This window comes from Gracilinanus agilis, chromosome 5 (genome assembly GCF_016433145.1).
Source record: "Gracilinanus agilis isolate LMUSP501 chromosome 5, AgileGrace, whole genome shotgun sequence".
Classification (NCBI taxonomy): Eukaryota; Metazoa; Chordata; class Mammalia; order Didelphimorphia; family Didelphidae; genus Gracilinanus; species Gracilinanus agilis.
This window is the reverse complement of record NC_058134.1, coordinates 186,538,048-186,559,655: the sequence shown is the minus strand read 5'-3', so window position 1 is coordinate 186,559,655 and position 21,608 is coordinate 186,538,048. Positions and strand designations below refer to the sequence as shown.

Genomic DNA, 21,608 nt, shown 5'->3' with positions numbered 1-21,608 from the left:
ATCATAATGATAATAATTGATGTTCATATAGTGTGTTAGAAATATCTTGCTCCTCTTAGTCTGTGAAAGAGGCAATGCAAAAATTATTATCCTCATTTTATAGGCAATGAAGCCAAGGCCCAAAGAAATCAAGGGGCTTGCCCCAGACCACACAATTACTTTATATCTTCCTACCTCAAACTGAGTATACCTTCCATGTGCCAAATAAGAATCTTGCTAAGTATGGCTCCACTAAAAAATAACTAGTTTTCTTAAGTTTTTGGAAAAATCTAGATATATTGTTATAGCTAAGAAAATCTAGATATATTATGTTATAGCTAAGACTTTCTGGATGAATTCAGATATCTAAATCAATACATTCAGCCAAAGAGTTCTTTTATCCCCCTAAGGTTGAATTGCTTTTTTTTTTATTTAGCCTGAAGGAGGAGTCAAGATGGCAGAATAAGAGGTATCATTTTTGCCTTAGTTCTTCTACCACAACCTAGAAAGCACTCCAGACTAAATTCTGATGGAGAAAGTAAAAAAAAAGTTGCACTGAGTGAATTTCTAGTCCAGAACATCTTAGGAAGATAGAGAGTTCTACAGACACTGGAGTGGGAGCTAACCAGGAGCACAATGTAGCAACAAAGGACTATTGGGCAGCAGGAGAGGATGGAACAGCCTAGCAGCAAGGAATGGCAAAGGGACTGAACACCTAGATGGAAAGAGATGAACAGAGACTGGGGTGTCATCTGGCAGTTCTGTCACTCATTATCCAGTCCCAGGGCAGAGAACAGTGGTCACAGTCAAATGGCCATAGGAAGCAAAGGCTCTTACTATGTAAGCAGCAAAGAACAAATTCCAGAAACATAGCTGTATAACTCTCAACTCCGGAGCAGAATGGGGACTCAGTTCTAACTCTTAGCCATATACATATGACTGTAGTGGAATAAACCAGAACAAGAGATCAAAACCATGAGGAATCAGCAGTTCAGTTTTTCTCAATCTATAGAACCTTCCAGCAGGCTAAGTGAGTGAATCCAGCTGCAGTCAGGGGAAAATCAGCCATACATGATCTAACAGACCCAAGCCTGGGTCATAAATATGTAGAAGACAAAGATAAGGAGGGCAGTGAATAGACCTCTCATTAGATAACACAATTTTGAAAGCACTGAAAACTTATTGGCTCCTAGATTGAGCTATAAAAGCAGCAAAAGGACAAAAAAAGATAAAAGCTCAGAAAGAACTCCTCATAGGTAAGTTGAACTCAATACTAACTTAAAGTATGAAAAATGAGCAAACTAAAAAGGAGAACCCAACCATTAATTGCAATTATGGTGAAAAGAAAGATCAAAGCACAAATTCAAAGAATACAATAATTTGAAAACATCTATAAGCAAAGCCTCAACAACAAAAAAGTAAATTAGACACATGCCCAACAAGAATTACTAAAATAATTAAGGAGGAAAAAAAACATTAAAAACCAAATAATAAGGATAAAAGAAAAATGGGTGGGGTGGTGGTGGTAGTGTGGTGCAAGAAAATTAGAAAAAAGAAAATAAATAACTTTGTAAAAAAGAAATTGAAAAGATTCTGAATAAAATAAATCCTTAAAAAAACACAAATGGACAAATGTAAAAAAAAGGTACAAAATTAATCTGAAGAAAAAAATAACTCTTAAAAATTAGAATTGGCCAAATAGAAGCTAATGGTTCAATGAAACTTCCAAAAAATGACAAAGCAAAGTCAAAAGATTGAAAAATAAAAGAAAATGTGAAATACCTCATAGGAAATAGGGATGATATGTGATATAGAGGAGAAATCATTTGACAATCATTAGACTATCTGAAAGCTATGAACAAAAAACAGCTTAGACATCATATTTCAAGAAATTATGCAGGAAAACCACTCAGATATCTTAGAGCCTGAGGACAACATATAAATTGGGAAAAAATTTATCAGTTAACTCCTGAAAGAAATCCTAAAAAAGAAATCTCCTATAAACGGAAATCAAGAATTCGCAAGTCAAGGAGAAAATACTAAAAGCAACCAAAAAGAAATAATACTGTGGAGCCACAGTGAGAATTACATAAGACTTAGTAGATATGACCATAAAGGAATGGTAAGCTTAGAATATTATATTCTGGAAGGCAGAAAATCTGATATTACAATTAAGAACAACATACCCACCAAAAAAGGATATTTAATGAAATTGAGCATTTTCAAGCATTTCTGTTGAAAAATCCATAGTTGAATAGAAAATGTGACATTTAAACATGACTCAAGGGAAGCATAAACATAAGCCAGAAATCATAAGGGACTATGCAAAATTAAACTGTTTACATTTCCATGTGGGTAGATGATACATACAACCCCTCATAATTTTATCATCACTAGGGCTGTTAGAAGTCTACTTAGAGAACATGAGTGTAGATCTTTTATGTTGGGATGATATCAAAAGAAAAATGAAAAAGTGAGGAAAAGGGATGCACTTGGAGATAGGAGAGGAAAAATGGGAGAAATTATTTCACATAAATGAGGCATGCTAGAAAGAGTTTATACAATGGAGCACATAACTGAATGAGGGGAGTGCAGGAGTGACAATACTTTAACCTTACTCGCTTCTAAACTAGTTCAAGATGGGAAAAGTACCTATACAACACAACTGGATACAGAAATTTTACTCAACAGGGAAATAGGAGGGAAAGGGGTTAAGAAAAAGTAGATGGGGATAAGAAGGAAGGTAGATTAAGGGAAACAGTGATCAAAAGCTATTAAATAAGCCTAAGAATTTCAATTAATCAACAAGCATTTATTATACACCAATTATATGCTAATCACTATGGTAGGTATTTGGTATAAAAATACCAAAGTGTAATAAAAACCCTGCCCTAAAGAAGAAGGTAGACAGCATGTTTTTGGAGGGATGGACAATATATTTATATATTTCTAGCTAGCCATTGCCATCTGTAGCTCAGCTTGGTCTCAACTCCATGAAGCAAAATGTGCCCCCCATGCATTTGTGTGTATGTATATTTACAAAATAAATAAAGGATACATGAGGGGAAGCATTAGCAGCTCGGGTAGGAGGAGAAGAGGAAATGGTTTATGTAGAAAGTGATACTGTGGCTGAGACCTAAAAGAAAACAAAAATTGCAAGAGATAGAGATAAGGAAAAGAAGAAGGAAAATAAAGAAGAGTGGCTGGAGGAAGAGGAAAAGAAAGGAGAAAAGGCTGAGGAAGAGGGAGAAAATATCCATGGGGGCCAGACTATGCAAAGACCCTGAGATGAGAGGTAGGATGTTGTGTTTGAAGAGCCATAAAAAGGTCAATTTGACTGGACTGAAGAGTCTGTGAAGGGGCATAATGTGTTAAATAGAAAAATGTATTTTTGATCCTAGAAGTAATATGAGGCTACCAGAGACCTTAAGATTGCACACTCAACCCAGGCAAATGGCACTGCCTTGGAAAAGGATTAGGTTTTTCACCTCATGCACTAACTCTTATGTGAGTTTGCCTCCAGTAGAAAAATATAAGTATTTTAAATTCCTAAAGAATTAGGAAAATCCACAGGAGTCCATAATATGCCTTAAGGTTTCTCTTGATGATGTATTGCAAAAATTAATCCTTCTCACCTACATGTCCTGATTCTATTATATATAAACACAAGTGATTAATTTATTTGTATCTTGAGTTTACCATGATCAGTACTTTTATTTCCATGGGATTCAAAGATGGAGAAATTATAAATCCACTCTGTTAACCACCTCCAATTTCTGAGTTGATTTATGTGATTCTGTCATTCTCATCTGGATCCTTTCTTCGGTTTATCTCCTCACAATTGTGCCAGCATATGGGATGGAAACTTTTTGCCTTGTTTGGCCATCATCTGGCTTTTGCTTTCATCTCCTCTTTGACATTATGATCTCTAAATTGCTCTCTCTGTTCTGAGCTTGGAAGTTCCATCCGGTCAATAAACATGAGCATATTGTGGGCAGAATACAATAATGAGCATTGTAGGAAGTGTTGAAATCTCCAAAGTGCTTATTATCTAGTGAGATCCCTTTCATTTTAGAAGAGTCTGCTCATATAAATTCAGAATTCACATCTCAGAAAAGAGGAAGGCAGTTATTGGTATGAATTAGCACGGGTTTATTTTCTCTCCCTGCTGATGGAATGTTTAAGAACAAAGATGGGGATTTTTTATGGTCATTTTTCCTCCCAAAGTGTAAGGGGGGAAAAACTAACGATGGGCAGTGTAGACTTAATCTAATTATCACAAAAGGACAAATTCATTCCTTGTATTTGATGTCTGTCCTGTATTAGTGTTTGCATGCCTTGTTATATTGTCCATAAGAAATCAGTTTTATTTTGGAGTGCCTTCTCTCTCATTCCGTCATATTAAGTTTAATGTATAGTCTTAAGCTTATAATATATGGCATTTCTATTTAACCTAGGATTGCTTTAGAGACTAGACAGTGATTTCTTTGGTATATGAAACTTCTGAGTGAGGAAGCATCCTCTGTCAAGGCATGTTGGTACCTTTTCTGCAACTTTAATTGGGAATATAATAGAGAGATAATATATATGCAACATATAAAAAGATACATAATGTATAATATAATAACTGGAGATGTAAAAACAAAAGGGAACCAGTTTTGTGATAAATTTGATCACTGATTAGGAACTAATATTAATTGAGAAGTGTAATTATTAAACTCAAACTGTTATTGATCGATCTGATTATATAGTAAGAGATAATCCTAACTATTAGTAGGTTTGATAGCCGAGTTGAATCAACTCTAATATTCAGGATTAAGAGTAAGCTAATCATTTATACTCATGTAAGAAAGTAATCACATTAGACATTTTAAAAATCAGAACTGCTGGCTGTCAAGATTCCCTGATGTCAACAACTTGAATTTCACTTTGAGTTTGTAGTCTCATCTCCTCCCTTCTAAAATCCCCTTCTTTCCCTTCTTTCTTTTATAAACTGCAAACTGTCCAGGGGGGTGGAGATTTCCTGCTCCATTGAAAATTTAGATTCTCTTTTCCAGGAAGCTATCAAAACCCCCTTTCAAAATATAGCCACATGATGGATATATGTTCTAATCTGGTACAATGTTAGCATTGGCAACAGTTCTACCTGCTCTGTTATGAAAGTTACAAATTCTCAATACTGGAAATCCCCCCAGAAGGCCCCATTTCTCAGTTTGTTGTTGTGATCTTTAATATAATCTCTAGTTTTGTTCCTCTTTTTGCCTATAAAAATGTGTTAATGCTGATGCTGGGGATCTTAGACCAAATTGAGTGAGACCAAACTACAGATCCATTGACTTTGTATGGCTTTCAAACATTAAAACCAATACTCAGAAGATTTGTTCTTCCAGGCTTTTTTTCTTTACAATTATCCTCAAAAAGCTTATATTCTTTTGGAAAGGAAGGGGAGATAAGTACACATACATTATAAATGTATATAATATATGCATCTATTACATAAGGTTATATAATTTATATTACTTACAAAAGTAACTTATATTTGAATTGAATAAGGAATGAAAACTATCATGGAGATATTTTACAAAGTTCATGAGTTCAGTATCTCTCTGTAGGTTGTCCCCAAAATTAAATTAACACAAGCATGTGCAAAAATGAAATAAAGGCCTCAGTCATTCTAAAATTAAACCCCATCATGCTATGTGATTTATCATTTGCAGACACTTGAAAAATGCAGAGGGAATATAAAAGGCTGTAAAAATAAATATTTTATTCTTGCATAGTTAAGACAAGCCCTCAGAAAAATATGTGCATACACTCAATTGTGAATAGAAATATAAAATTATCCCAATAGGGAAATGAGGCAAAGGAGATCAGAAAAAGAGGGAGGGACAATAAAAAAGGAAAGCAGTGCTTGTAAGCAAAAGAGACTTTTAAGGAGGGACAAGAGGGGAAAGAGACAGAGAGAGAGAGAGAGAGAGAGAGAGAGAGAGAGAGAGAGAGAGAGAGAGAGAGAGAGAGAGAAAGGCAAAGAGGAAGGGAGGGAAAAAGAGAGACAAAGACAGAGAGAGAAGGGAAGAAGGGAGAGAGGGAGAGAAGGAGAAAAAGACAGACAGACAGAGAGAAAGAGATAGAGGCAAAGAGAGAAACAGAGAAAGACATAGAGAGAGCACAGAGAGAGAAATGGGAGAAAATGGGATGTAGGGAAAGATATAATAATCAAAACTCTATAAACATGAATGGGATGAGATCACAAATAAAATGGAAGCAGATAGAATGAATTAGAAAACAGAATCCAACAATATGTTGTTTACAAAAAACACTCTTGAAAAAGAAAGATACACACAGAGTTAAAATAAAGGGCTAGAGTATTATCTAATCTGATCCAGCTGGAGTAAGAAAAGCAAGGATAGCAATCATGATCTCAGACAAAGTAAAAGCAAAAATAGATCAAATTATAGGGAAACTATGTTAGGCTAAAAAGGACCATAGACAATGTGGTAACACCAAGTTTATTCACAGCAAGTTTCTCTGATAAAGGCCTCATTTATCAAATAGATACTGAGTATAGAACTGAGTCAAATTTATTAAAATTAAAATATTAAAAATTAAAATAATTTATTAAAATAAGACAAACAAAAATCAATTGATAAAAGGCCAAAGGACATAAACATTTCTTCAGAAGAAGAAATCAAAGTTATTTATAGTCATATAAAAATGCTATAAATCATTATTGGCTAGAGAAAAGTAAATTAAAACAACTCTGGAATACCACTTCACACCTAGCAGAACTGACAAATGATAGAGGGCATAAGGAAAAATTCAGTAAACTAATGAACTGCTGGTGGAACAGCAAACTAGTCTAACCATTCTAGAGAATGTTTTGAGAGCTTGAAACTATGCCCAAAAGGCTATAAAACTCTAGCTGGACTAGGTCTGTATCTCAAAGGTATTAAAAAAAAAAGGACCTATATGAGCAAAAATGTTTGTAGGAGCTCTTTTTGTGGTGACAAAGAATTGGAAATCAAGGAATGCTCATTAATTGGAGAATGGCTGAACAAGTTATGGCATGTGATTGTGAGTTTCAAAAGAACATGGCAAGCCCTATACAAAGTAATGCAAGGTGAAGTGAAAAGAAAGGGTTATCATTGTGCACAATAACAGCAATGTTGCAGTGATGATCAACTATGAAAGACTTGGCTACTCTGATCAATCCAATGATTCAAGACAATTCCAAATGACTCATGATGAAAAAATGCTACCCACCTCCAGAGAGAGAACTGATGAATTCTGAGTGCAAATGGAATTATAATTTTCTCATCTCGTTTTTTCTTAGTTTTTTGAAAATGACTAATATGGAAATATGTTTTGCATGACTTCACATGTATAATTGATATCATATTGCTTGTTTTCTAAGTAGATGGGGGAAAGGTGGGGAGGAGGAAGAGAATTTGAAACAAATTTTTAAAAGAAAAGAGTGTTAAAAATAAATTAACAATATTACAATAAAATATAATTGACAAAATGTATAAAGATATATAAAATCATAATAAAATATAATAATAAATAATACATTAAAATGTTTTTTAAAGAAAGAATAAAGATGAGGAGACACTGAAAAAAGAGACAAGCCCTCAAAGAAAAAACAGAAACATCATCATTTTTTGCAAGTTTAGTTTTTATAATCTAAAAGAAAAATGCTCCTCACTCTCCCTTTTGGTTCATGGCTACAACAAGGGCACATTAACCTAACATTTTCTATCCTGAATTGTGTGCCAAGAATCTTAAGGCTAAGAAAGACATATTCCCTTATTCCCTTTCCTTCTTTCCTAATTTTACTTCTATGTAGCCTTAAAAAAGAAAGAAAAAACATGTTAACCACAAGTGAATAGCTGTTAAGAGTCTGTGAGTTTATTTGTAGGAGAAAATAAAAAAGGAGAAACCCAGGTGTGAGTCTTTTTTCTTACCGCATGACAAAATTTGCTTCATCTATTTGTCGGCCACAGACACTTTTCTTCAGAATTCCACCATTTCCCACCACTGAGCACTTCTTCAATGGCAGCTGGAATGGAGTAGCCTAGCAACAGAAAATAAGGGCAGTTTTCACTGAACAGAACACACACCAGTTAACAGATTCATTGTTTATAACAGACCCTCTAGGGGAATTTCATTGGAAATGGAGCTCAATAAAGTAACAATATAGCGAGGAAGACAGCTGGAATGGGACTCAAATGTTTAAAATGAGCAAACCAACCTTTTTTTCTAGAAATCAAAGCATATAAAACCCACCAATTCTATAACAAATTTTAGGTTGAGAAATAAATTATCCTGCCTAAAATTATCATGAAAAATAAATAGTAGCTCTATGGGAAAACAAAAAAAAATCAAAGCTAAACAAAGGACCGTTTTAAAGACTTTAAACGTGGAGCTGGCTCACTTGGATTCTCTTTTTTTCCTCCATGCTGATTTATATGGCATGACTCATCATCCATTCATTCAATAAACATTCAGTCTCTGCAATATGCAAGAAAATGTCCTATGAGCATAGAAGTCTTAGATGTATTTTTATAGACAAAATTGCTATAAATGCATATTTTAGTTAAATAGGCTATCTTAAGATTTTAAATATAGTGAAATTAGTGTTTTTGAGTCATACCATGAAAGGATGTGGAAAAATAATTTATGAGACCTAGTTTATTCCTTCAGCTATCTTACAATCTAGCAAACTACCCATTTGTAGAAAGCCAATTGGACTAGACAAAGAAAAAATTCAGTATACCATTTTTTTTAGCTATACACCTTCATGGTAGAACTCTGAGATTCTAGTTATACTACTATCAAAATCACACATTAAATAACCTATCCAAATATTGTGGTTTTATAACCATTTTTCTTTATAAAAATATACTAAAGGTCATTCTTCTCAGATTTTTGACATTTATAAAATAGTTTGAATGAAAGAAAGATCAAAAGCCTAATCTGCCTTCAATCCCATGCTCAAGGCAGTATAATGAAAGCCTTAACTCATCCCAGGAATCTTTGTAGGAACAGTTTAGGGAATACTTGACATTAATCTTAGTACCTACACTCAAAAAAGGATTTATATTTCACTCTAATTGGGTAAAGAAATATTCATTCATATGCAATCTCAAAATATATTGAAATTTTCTTATAAAGAATCCTAAGGCCAAAGAGCTAATTTGAAAACTTCAGATATCTCCAAAAGACCTTCAGAAATCCAAAACATTATACATTATACTTATATTTATGTTGGGATGAATAGGCTTGTAGTATAGCCTACAATTAAGAAATTTTATCATGCAATTATTAAGGAAGCAAGAAAACAAGTGTCTGAGGCTGGATTTGAACTCAAGTCTTCCTGACTCCAAGCTCAACACTTTGTCTATTGTGCCATTTAGCTGCCTAAGGAAGTATTGGGAATATGGGCAGAAGTTGTAATTTTATAAAAACTGATTATATATACATATATATATAGAGAGAGAGAAAGACAGAGACAGAGTCAGAGACAGAGAGAGAATGACACTTTGAACATTTCTATAAAAATTATTTAACAAGAAGGATTTCTTCCTTAACCTAGCACTAGGTAGAATAAGTTGGAAGTCCTAGGAGATTCTCTTGGAAATCTCCAAGCCTTCCAAGTTGGAGATTCTGTGGCTCTGAGTGATCTGCACTTTCTAGAAAATACTAAGAATAATGATTTTTGAAGTTAATGTTGATATATAGATGCAGGTCAACAGATCAATAGCAAAATGCTTTAAGAGATGCACAGTATCTAGAATTAGGGTGTTAATGGTCCTCTAATACCCTTCCCATCCGATCACATCTGGAATATCAAATTAATTTCCAAAGCTGGATTTTTAGTAGGAAAATGGAAGGCTAGAGAGTATCCAGAGGAAGACAACCAGGGCAATAAAGAGTTTGGAGAGAATGCCATTAAGAGAATTGTAAACTACACTGGTACATAACTCCTGGGCAAAGGAAGACATTTCAATGGCATGAAAGCTATTTTTCCCTAAAAATCTACCTCTCTTTTTAAGTTTCCTATTTTTTTAAAGAAAACATCATTTTTCTAGTATCCTTCTCCTTCTCAAGCCCTCTCCTAGGGGCTCCTTGTTGCCTCTAGGAATAAATGAAAACTCACAAAATCCTTGACAATCTGGGGCCCAAGTATATTTTTATACTTTTCCACATTATTTCTCCCTTATTGAACTCTGTATTTTAGCTAACATAGCTTATCTGTTTCTTACACATGCCAATCCATCTCCTCACCCTGTGATATGGCAGGTTTTCCCTCATGCTTGGAATATCCTCTTTCTTCATCTCAGTCTCTTGGAATCCCTGGATTTCCAGACTACTCAGTTTAGTCCCTCATTCCCACTGGAGTCATTTCATGATTTCCCCCTGTTAATTTAGGCTCTCCCCTCCTCAGCCACCCTGAGCCTACTTTATGTATGCCTTAGATTAATTTATTAGTGAATGGAGTGCCACTTCTGGACCCAACTCTATTCAATTCAATAAACAATTATTAAACATTAAATATGTGCCAAGCATTGGGATATGCCTTAGGATACAAAAAAAAGAGGCAAAAGACAGTACCTGCCTTCATGGGGCTTACAGTCTGAGTCAGAACTAATCTCAAATTCAGTCTCAAATGCTAGCTAGCTGTGTGATCCTGGGTAAGTTATTTGCCTCAGTTTCCTCATCTATATAATGGGATAATAATAGCATCTACCTTACAGGGTAGTTGTGAGGATCAAATGAAATAATATTTTTGAGGAACTTAGCAAGTGCCTGGCACATAGTAAATACTGTCTAAATGTTATTTATTATTATCTATTGCTTCCATCAAACATAATGCAGTATCCTTAAGTGCAGGGTCTACTTAAGTTTCGGTCTTTTTTGTCACATCCCTTATCAGAGTGAGTTGAATTTAATAAAATCTAATTCAACTGAATTTGAGTACTTAAGAAGCTGTCTGTAGAAGAAGAATGAACTTGTTCCACCTTAGGAACAGAAAGTACAACTAGGAGCAGAATAGAAGCTACAACAAAGGCAAATTTATGCTTAAAACTAGGAAAAGCTTCTTATAAAGTAAAGATATCCAAATAAGTTGTCTCAAGAGGTGGTGAGTTTTCTGTTGCTTGATGACCACTTCTTGGATAATTTGTAGAAAGTATTCTTATTTACATAGGGGATTGGACTTCAAGACTTCAATGGTTTCTTCTAATTTTATGATTCTGTTGCTCTGAATTATTCTTTGATAAGTTCTTAGCCTGGTTCTGCTATTACCCACTTCAGTCTGACAATAATACATTTTTACAGGCTAATATAATCATTGGCAAAATGGGAATTGCCACTGATGCTGAGATGAATGTTATTTAAATCTAGTACTTCAAAGGATACATTGACTCAGTATTTTCATGCTGTATGATTGTCTGTATCTTTCTACTAATCCTCCATGTAGGAGCTATCCAATGTGCGAGAGACCTCCCTTTGAGGCTTTTAATATTTTAAAGATATTAGAACAATACTTGGACTGTCCAATTGTCATCATATGACTAGCCAACCTCTCTTTCCACTCAAATATATGTCGTTTAGGTTGTCTTTTATCCAAAGTTTTACAAAAGGTCATCACTGGTAAAATGCAGTATCCTATTTGTACCTGCCACATATCTTTTCTTTTTCTTTTTTTTTTTTTTTTGGTCCACCAGTAATGTTGATTGTTCTGATATTGTAGTTTCTTTTTAGTCACCATCATACAGTATCACTTATGAAAATGTGGTTGTTAAAAAAGGTGTATTTTGTTGGTAGAAAGTAGTGTGGGACCAAGGCGAGCAGTGCAATATTTTTCCAATTTACCAATTCAATTTACCCACCTCTTCCCCTTCATTTCTTGGCCGATCTTCCATGCTCGTCCAAGATATGTACATTTGTGGACAAAATGTAATTAGTTGATCATAGGTTCCCATCCTTTCTTTCCTAGAAACTAGTTCCTTATAATCACAGGTTATAAAATCAGGGAATCCTGGAATATCAGTTCGAGAATGCAATTTCCCTTTTGGTTTTTCTGCCATTTAAAGGTCAAATTATCATATAAGGAAACCAAGAAACTGTCCATTCTGATTTAGTCAGAGAAAGAGCTCCAAAAGATTTACAAATAACTTGTCCCCAATTTTATTTATTAAGTATCTTATTATGCATTTGGAACTCTCCTAAGGGCTGGATGCCTCCATGCTAAACATATGATGTTTCCTGAACTCTTCCTCTACTTTATATTTTATCTATATGGCTTACATTTCTCCTGGCTAGGTGGAATTGGGCCATTATTTCTGTCTCCACTAATGCTTATCCAAATTCTTCCCACCCCATATATTCTCTCTATTGCCTGTATGTCCTCAAAGTATATCTCCTTGATATTTAGTGCAATCCTCCTAACTTTATAAGAATCTTGTTTCTTTTGAATAAGATATACATTTTCAGACCCAATCATGATTTTCATTCCATATATCCTCAATTATGCCTGTGAGAGATGAAATTTTCCTCTTTGGGTTAGGATCTCTTGTTAAGTTTATTTTGTATAGTTGTATATAATCACCTAAGATCAAAGATCTTACTGCCGACTTCTTTCTTCAATTTTGTTTCTTGTGATTTTCTTAGAATTTCTATTTCTTTTATTCCAACATTGCATCTATCTAGAGAATTTTTCCCTTTCCCATTCTTTTCAGTAAAGTCCTTTGAATAGATTAATATTACTCAAAATACATTTTACCATCTTTCATCATGTGTAGCCAAAAGCCGATTAATCCTATAACATAAGCAATGGATTAGAAATTGAAAGGGCTGTTTTCAGATACTATCTCTTTAACTAGCTGTCCTTTTCCTAAATATTCTTCTCTTTTCTGAAACCTTTGCCTTAAACAGGTTAAAACATTACCTATATCCCTAAGGTTTTTAGTTTCTTGCCCAAGACAACACACTCCTTAGCAACAGCCTCTAGATTCCTTCTAGAAGTGTTACATGTGTCTGTAAAATCAGCCAAAAGGAACAGAAGTTATTAAATTCAACAAGTTAAAGGAAGTCCTCTGTCATATTCTGGATATATGCCCTGGGAGAAAAAGAGACTACACTATTGCAAAACCTGGGATAGTAAAGGGCTTTCTTCCAGGGTTTCCATTTCTATGGTGGTGGTACTTCCTTCCTGTGACATTTGTCTGATGTAAGAATTCTCAACTGTCTCTTCACCACATGGTACAACTATGCAGCTGTCTCTCTCCCTTGCTTATCCCTGGACCACCATTTCCACAGTCCCATCACCTTGATGTTCCTCTCTTTTGTCCTATTTACTCCACTTCCTGAGGTTTAAAATCTTACGGACCACTGGCTATATCATGGCAGAACAGTCTGGAAACTCAGAAGGACATACTGCCCTTTCTCTCGGTACACCTGCACCCAAGGGAAATCAATTTCTGCATAGTCCTTTCTCCTTAAACTGAATGTTCCACAGTTGCAAGAAGTCCTAGCAAGGATTATACATTTCTGTTTGGGGGTAAGGTAGGTGGCATAGTAAATAGAGTGTTGAGTCGACTGTCAGGAAGACTCATCTTCCTGAGTTCAAATCTGACCTCAGACACTTACTAGCTGTGTGACCCTGAGAAAGTCACTTAACCTTCTTTGTTTCAGTTTTCTCATCTGTAAGATGAGCTGGAGAATGAAATTGCAAACCACTTAGTATTTTTGTGAAGGAAACACCAAATAGGGTCATGAAGAGTGGGAGAGTACTGAAGAACAACAAACTTTTGGTTTCCCAACCAAGATAATTATTCTCTTCTGTCTCCTCAGCACCTTTTATTCTGTTTTAAATTGAAGCCCTTCTCCCCTTTTTTAAAAAGGCACTTCATTTTCTCTTACAACTAGAGCATAAAGAAGCATTACTTAAATATCTTTATCTTATCTTCTAGGAGTAAGACCAGATTACATTATAAATACTCAAATATCTTTATTTTATAGGGAGAAGATCAGACTCTATATGCATCATATTTAAATATGGCTTAGAAATTCCAAAGCCTATAATAAATATAGAGACCATACAGTATTTCGTGAATTGCAACTTATCCTAGGGCAAAGGAAAAAGAGTCTGGTCTCCCTACTACAGGGTGGATCTTAAAGAGAAAAATTCTAAGCTAACATTCAAATCTAATTTGACTATAGCTTCATGAATATACACCATCTGCAACACATAGCACAGATAAAAAAGGAATAATGTTAAAAGTTTGTCATGCTGATCCAATCTCAAACACATAAATATTCATTACATAGAGAATCTATATTGTTCAATAGATGCTTAATGTTTAGGAGTTCTCCGGTTTTGTTTGGTAGCTTGCAGATAGCAATGCAAGAGAAGCATTTACCAAGGATGAATTTTTTAAACTGAAATCAGATCAGTCTTCTAAGTTTCCATCAAAGGTATATTTTCCAAACATTTCTCCTTGTTCCAACCAAGAAAAGAAAATATTTGATGTGAGAGTTTAAAAGACCAGAGTGTCTTGCCCCATTAACCCTTTCCTTCCTTATATGATTCTCTCCACCAGCAGAAATACAAGTAAAGCAGAAGCACAGGTCTTTTTTTATCTCTTTTAGCCCAGTCACTAACCACTGACATATTGCTTCATTGGTCCCTGCTTCCCTTGAGATTAGCCATCTATACTCAAAAACAGAGCTAGAAGGAATTCAGAGGCCTCAGATTACCCACTTCACTTTACAGATTAAAAAAAAAAAACAGATAAAATGGGCCAGTGTCAACAATGATTTTTTCTATTCTAGAAAAATCACCGATGATCCATGTATGCCATTAAAATTCCATAACAGGGGGCATCTAAGTGGCTCAGTGGACTGAGAGTCAGGCCTAGACACAGGAGGTCCTGGGTTCAAATCTAGCCTTAGAGACTTCTTACCTGTATGGCTCTGGGAAACCCACTTAACCCCCATTGCCCACTCTTCTGCCTTAGAACTAATACCATAATTGATTCTAAGATGAGAGGTAAGGGTGTTAAAAATGTTTCATAATGGCATGGCTATTTTGCCAAGGATATTATCTAATGCATTCTCAAAAATGTTTGCTAATAGGAGTAATAATAATAATAATAATAGCCAACTATATTCATGCAGCACTAATATTTGATACACGTATAAGCAAGTTTTATTGAATGGGCATAGCATAGATTGCCTTCTTTTTTTGTTACTTTTATCAGCTATTAAATGGAAAAAGTGATTTTTTAAAAAATTCATAACAGCCACTCTAGTTTCTCTTCATTTTGTCCTGAGCAAGACCTCCTGCTAGGTACTGTTATACTATAATGAATATGAAGATGTAGAATGCAATAATGGTTCACATTTCCAAACTACATTACGGTTGAAAAGGCACTTTTATTCAACACAGAGCAACACATATTTCTTTAGCAGCAGCATCTTTGCTGACATTTATATAGAACTTACTATGTCCCAGACATTGTGCCAAGCACTTTACAAATATTATCTCATTTGATTCTCAGAACAACCCTCAGAAGTACATACTGTTATTTTCCCCTTTTTTCGGATGAGAAAACTGAGGCAAACAGAGGTTAGGTGACTTGCCTAGTGTCAGTCACACAGCTTCCAAGTGTATGAGGCCAGACTGAACTCTGTTTTTTATTATAATCGTAGGTTCAGCACTCCACTACTGTGCCACCTCACTGACTCTAGGTGATGAGTGTTAAATGTAAGGACTGAACAAACTGTTGTATGTGATGGTGATAGAATTCTATTGTGTTGTAGGAAATGATGAGCAGGATGATTTCAGAAAAAAAAAACTAGAAAGACTTACATGAATTGCTGTAGGGTGAAATAAGCAGAACCAGGAGAACACTGTACACAGTAACAGCAATATTGTACGATGATCAACTGTGAGAGACTTTGCTACTCTCGGCAATACAATGATGCAGAAAAATCCTGAAGGACTCATGACAAAGAATGCTATCCATCTCCAGAACTGGAATTGGAATGCGGGTCAAAGCATATCATTTTCCACTTTAATTTATTTGTGTTTTTATTTGGGTTTTGGTTTTATATGAGTATTCTGTTACAATAACAGGCAATATGGAAATGCTGAAATAAAGGAAAATGAAGTCCCTGATCCATTGGTAAAAGTAGTAATCAATAAAGCATACCCTTCCTTATAAAAGGCAGGCTTAAAGAATGTGCTTTCTCAGTCTATAACAACAGATGGTCAGCAGAACCAGAGGATGGCCCCTCAAGGAAGGGATAAATCAGGTATAGGATAAGATATACACCCCACCCCATTAATGGCACTTCTGGCTTGTGTACAATAAGTCTTGATTGCCCTGGTCATTCTGCCCCAGTCACTAAGGCCACATTTCACTCACTGTAAACTTTAAAGTCATATATCTTTCTCAACATTGTATGAGCTCATCTCACCTTTTTACCTCTTACTCATATGTAATCCTATAAAAAGTGTCTGTAACTTCACTTCAGGCAGCTTTCACTAGGAAGGTTTGCCCTGCTCAGTAGGTATGTTTATTAATCAATAGATTAATCAATAAATATTGGTTCCATTAATTTGAACTCCTGGGTATCTGGACTCACTTTGTGAAGTACACCACTTCAATACATTTTGTAATTTAATACATATATAACCAAGATCAAATTGTGTGCCATCTCTGGGAGGGGAAAGAGAAGGGAAGGAGGGGGATAATTTGGATCTTATAACTTCAGAAAACATATGTGGAAAAATTTTACTATGTGTAATTAGGAAAATGAAATCTTTTTTTTAATCCTGTGGGTCAGTAGTGGGAGTATTATTATCACCATTTTACAAATGAGGAAACTCAGGCTCTCAGAGAGAAGAAGGAACATGCCCGCAATCATATAATTCTAAGTTGAAGAACCAGAATTTGAATTCAGGGCTTACAAACTTCAATTCTACTAATCAAATTGACTCCATTAGAACATAATGTCACTAGGAGTTCTGAGGCTTGGATGAAGTTAGAAAAATCAACTATTTTCTGCAAAATAAGGTTTGTGAATCCCTAGCATGACCTGAAATGATGTCACTGTAACACCAAAGACTGTCAGCATGCCAAAATATATTTGTCCTTCTTGATAAAAAAAATTCTCATTCTTTGTCTATAAGTGCATCAACTCCATACCTAGTCAGTCACAGTCCTAACCTTATGTCTTACTGTGCCCACTCCCACACATGGGCACAGACTCCCCCACATGATTATACCCCTCCCACACATGTAATTAAATCTCTCACTCATATAGCTAATTATGTCCTCTACTAGGCATCTAAATACACCCCCATTCCACATATCTAATTACACCCCCTTCTTATGAATCTAATTGTACCATTCAGCTACATCTAATTACACCCACACTCACATATTTAATTGCACTGTCCTCCCTAAGGACCTAATTACATCCCAACCAATACATAAATTAAGCCCCCATCAAGCATCTAACAGCATGCCCCAGACATACAACTCTAACTCTGTACTCCAATCAGTTTATAATTTCTGCCTAAAGTTGACAGTTTCCCACAAGTTGATTCCTAGTAGGCATGTTGTTCAATCAGAAAGAAGCCAAATGGCAACAATATGTTGTCAGAATCAAAACAACTTCTGTTTCTTCCAAGAAATAACATTAACATTTATTTTCTATTGAATTCTTCTAACGGTTCTTTGATAATCTAAGTAAAATCTAAGTTAAAAAAAATCTAAGTAAAAAATAGTGGTCTCTCCATGTCACATGGAAGCATTCTTAACAAAATATATCGTATTTTTAAAATTCATATTAGAGGAGCATGCTTCCAGCAGTCACCAAATTATGAAATGACTTTTAGGACATTATCTTGACTCGTATCTTGACAGAGAATTGAATTCTAACAGTGTAACTCATTGTTCAAGAGGGGTGAGTCATATGTTCATTTAAATGAATTAGAGTTCTCAAGGAACTGCTTTATTTTCCCTCCTACTAATGAAATTATACCATTTAGTAAGGTTATTAGTAAGGTAGATCTGGTTTCATGCACTACATGAATTTTTGAAAACAAGATTAATAATATTATATTGAATTCTGTTTGCTAATGGCTTTCCATTAATACTTAACAAGGCATATTCACTATAAGAAAACATTTTCTGATGATATGACCCTTCTCTTCTTGTAGACGACAATTATTCTTATTATATGTTATACATATATGTGTGTGATTAGTGAATATATTTATGCATATATATACATAAATATTGTAAAACTCTAAGATGGAATTTCATCCAGGAAAGAACCTTTCCATGGGCAGTGGGACCTAATCAGAACATTAGACATTAACATGAGAACATAAAGAAGTCGAGAGAGCAGGAAGTGAGGCTGAGACAGGTGTGAGATGCTAATTTGACCATCTGGTTTTCTGAGAGCTAATGTGCAATAAAAGCACTCTATTGTAGGACCCTAAAATATGACTGTTGAGATTTATTTCACAGTATCTGGTTTATGATTTCTATAACCTTCTTCTTATGTAGGATTTATTTATTTGTTTTTTAGATTTTTTATTTATTTGGTTTGGGGGATTTATTTACTTAGTTTTTAGAATTTTCTAAATGTATTCCTTCCACCCTAGGGAAGGTAAATTTATTGATATTACTTGCTAGATAACATATACCTGCATACACACACTTATACATAACTATATTGATAATTAAGGCCTCTTTTCCCTTGTTATGGTGTTTATGTATTAGAGTTTTATTGCTTTTTCTCTATAGAATCTGATCTAGCATTCACATGTAGGAGGGGAAAGCCCTTTGTCCAAAAAGTCCAAAATATCCTTAATCCTATATAGAGAGAAAAACTCAAGGCCATTCTCTCGGCACTGGTCAGGGAGTTTTAGAGGCAGAAGTCCCTTGGAAGCCCCTTATCCATGATAATTGGTTAGTATCCTATATGCCTGTCTAGTTTTAAATGCTTATTGTTTTCTTTTCTTTCACTCCTGTAACTAATTGGGATATTTCTTCTCTTGTTTCCCCAATTATAACTTCATAAATAAGTGTCCATCTGGGCCTAAACTGCCTCCTAGCACCATGAACAAGAAAGGAAACACCTTTAATAAGATAAGATCTGTAACATCCTGGTAGTCAACCCAAAGTAAAATGGGAAATATTCCAGTTCCATACTTTCATTCTCTTCAAACAATTACTGTGTTGAAAGATCCTAAAGTATAGATCTGGAAGTAAAGATAGCAGCTAGCCCGTTGCTCCCCACCTAATCACTATCCTGGAATTCTCAAAGGAAAGAGAGCATCCCTTAAGATACATCAAAGATGAAACTTTTCCTATTCAAAAAAGAGAAAGTTGAGAAGTTGTCTTTGACACTACAATACTGTCACAAATCCACAGGAGAGGCCCTAATTAACAATCACAAATCAGAAGCTATAACATGGTAAAATTTGCAAAAGACAGTGTGAGTCTTAAAACTAGAAAATAAAATCAAGTAGCTCCAAGTGCTGGACAGAGAACCAAGCACAAAGAATAAATACTGAGACTTTAAAATAAAACTATCATTTAGAATTATATGAAATCAGCCTAGATTGGTTTGAGACTATCATTAAAGACAAAGGATGCGATGAATCAGAAATCTAATTTTAAGGATATGTTATTTCCCTGATCTAGTCATAAGGACGGTATAGAAATCAGATGTCAGAATCAGGAAAAAAAACTATAGATCATCTCTATGCCATTGTATCTTGTCAATTCCAATGTACTGAATATTATTTTGTTTAACTTTATTCTTGTCTTAATTCATTAGAGAGGGTTTTTTTTGTTAATTATAATTAAGTCTCACTTGAATTAAGGAACTTGAACCAACATTTCTGAGAATTCCAGAGATGGAAAAGACCATTCATACCATCTTGTCTAAGCTCAATCTGACCAATAATACCCCATCAAAAATCAGAATGATTTTTACAGACTTTGCTTGAAGACCCCTAATGAAAAGGAACCCGCTATTCATTAAGTGCCAAGCTTATTTCAAGCACTGTCCAAACTTTTAAAGATAAAATGATAAGCAATATCGCAGTTCCTGTCTTAAAGTACCTTATAATCTTCTGTGAGGAGAAAGGGGGAAGGAGAGGAAATGGGATGTACAACAAAATATAACAGAAGTAAAAAAAAAAAAAAAAGGATCAAGACAAGGAATATAAAGTGCTCTGGGAGAGTTTGAGGAAAATTAAAAGACTTTAACCTTAGTCGCAGGTAAGTTTTAATGAAGAGTTGGTGCCAGAAATGGGATTTGAAGAATTTCAAAAGGGAGAGAGAATTAAAGGAATGCATATAGACATAAGAGACAGTCTGAATGAATGAAGACAGGAGAGAGAAATGAGTGGGGGAGCTAGGAAGAGCTAGTTTGGGTGCAATATTCAGTGCATGAAGAGTTTAAAAGGGCCAGAAAGTTAGTTAGTGTGTGTGTGTGTGTGTGTGTGTGTGTGTGTGTGTGTGTGTGTGTGTGTGTGTGTGTACAAGGGGAAATACAAGGGCTATCTGTTGAGGGCAGATAACAGCAAGAGAGAAAAAGAAAGCCAAAACTGTTGCAGAAGGAAATGTTGAGACTCTGTAACAGAAACTGTTCTCCAAATTCCTAGGAGCATTGCTTCATAAAAATGGTTGTTTTATCAGTTAATTATGTCTGATTCTCTGCAACTCCTTTTGGGGTTTTCTTGGCAAAGATATTGGAGTTTACCATTTCCTTTTCCAGCTCATCCTACAGATGAGGAAACTGAGAACAGAATTAAGTGACTAGCCCAGCATCACAAAGCTAGTAAGTATCTGAGGCCTGATACTCTGTAACACCTACTAAAAATTACATAGGGGAATCATAACTTTCAGGTAATGGATTTTTCTACACATTATACTATACTTTATTAGTGAATACTTGTTGAATGAATGAATCCAATACAGACTCTGCAATATGGTAATCAAAGGAATAATCAATGCACATAATTATATCATCCTTTAAACAGATATTTTAAAGCAATAATACAGATAATATTTATTTCTTTGGAAGTTGAAAATCATTCCTTACAATTTCAATAGTGAAGAAGTCACAATTATGTTGACATTTATTTCTCTACTCAAGAAGCTAATCAAAGATTGAAACGAGTTCTGAGTAGACAGAAAGATTTCAGAGGAGATTTAAAACAGTACCAACATTTAGCAGTTCTAAATATCTTTTTTTTTTTAACAATGTATATGCAAGATTCTGATCCATGTTCTGTCACATTTGTAGATGCAGGCAAGATGTAAATATGGTTTTCGTAACTAATGCAGGAGACACAAAGCCACCTAACTGTCCTTCATATCTTTTGACCATTCATCAATTGGGGAATGGTTTGTATTTTTATAAATTTGACTCAGTTTCCTACATATTTGAGTAAAGAGGCCTCTTTTCAGAGATACTTTCTAGTTTCCTGCTTTCCTTCTCATTTTGGCTGCATTTGTTTGTGCAAAATCTTTCTTATTTCATGTAATCAAAATTATTCATTTTACTTCCAGTCATCCTCTATCTTTTTT

The 21,608-nt window shown here is 34.8% G+C and overlaps 1 protein-coding gene across 1 annotated transcript in view; it reads right to left on the bottom strand.

The window, feature by feature from the left end:
* The window catches only part of ST8SIA1 (ST8 alpha-N-acetyl-neuraminide alpha-2,8-sialyltransferase 1), a 121,406-nt gene that overhangs the window by 44,328 nt on the left and 55,470 nt on the right, over positions 1-21,608 (bottom strand). Inside the window, exon 4 of the mRNA XM_044679068.1 lies at positions 7,944-8,053. Within this exon, the coding sequence (XP_044535003.1) occupies positions 7,944-8,053 (110 nt within the window). The remainder of the gene's footprint in view (positions 1-7,943; positions 8,054-21,608) is intronic.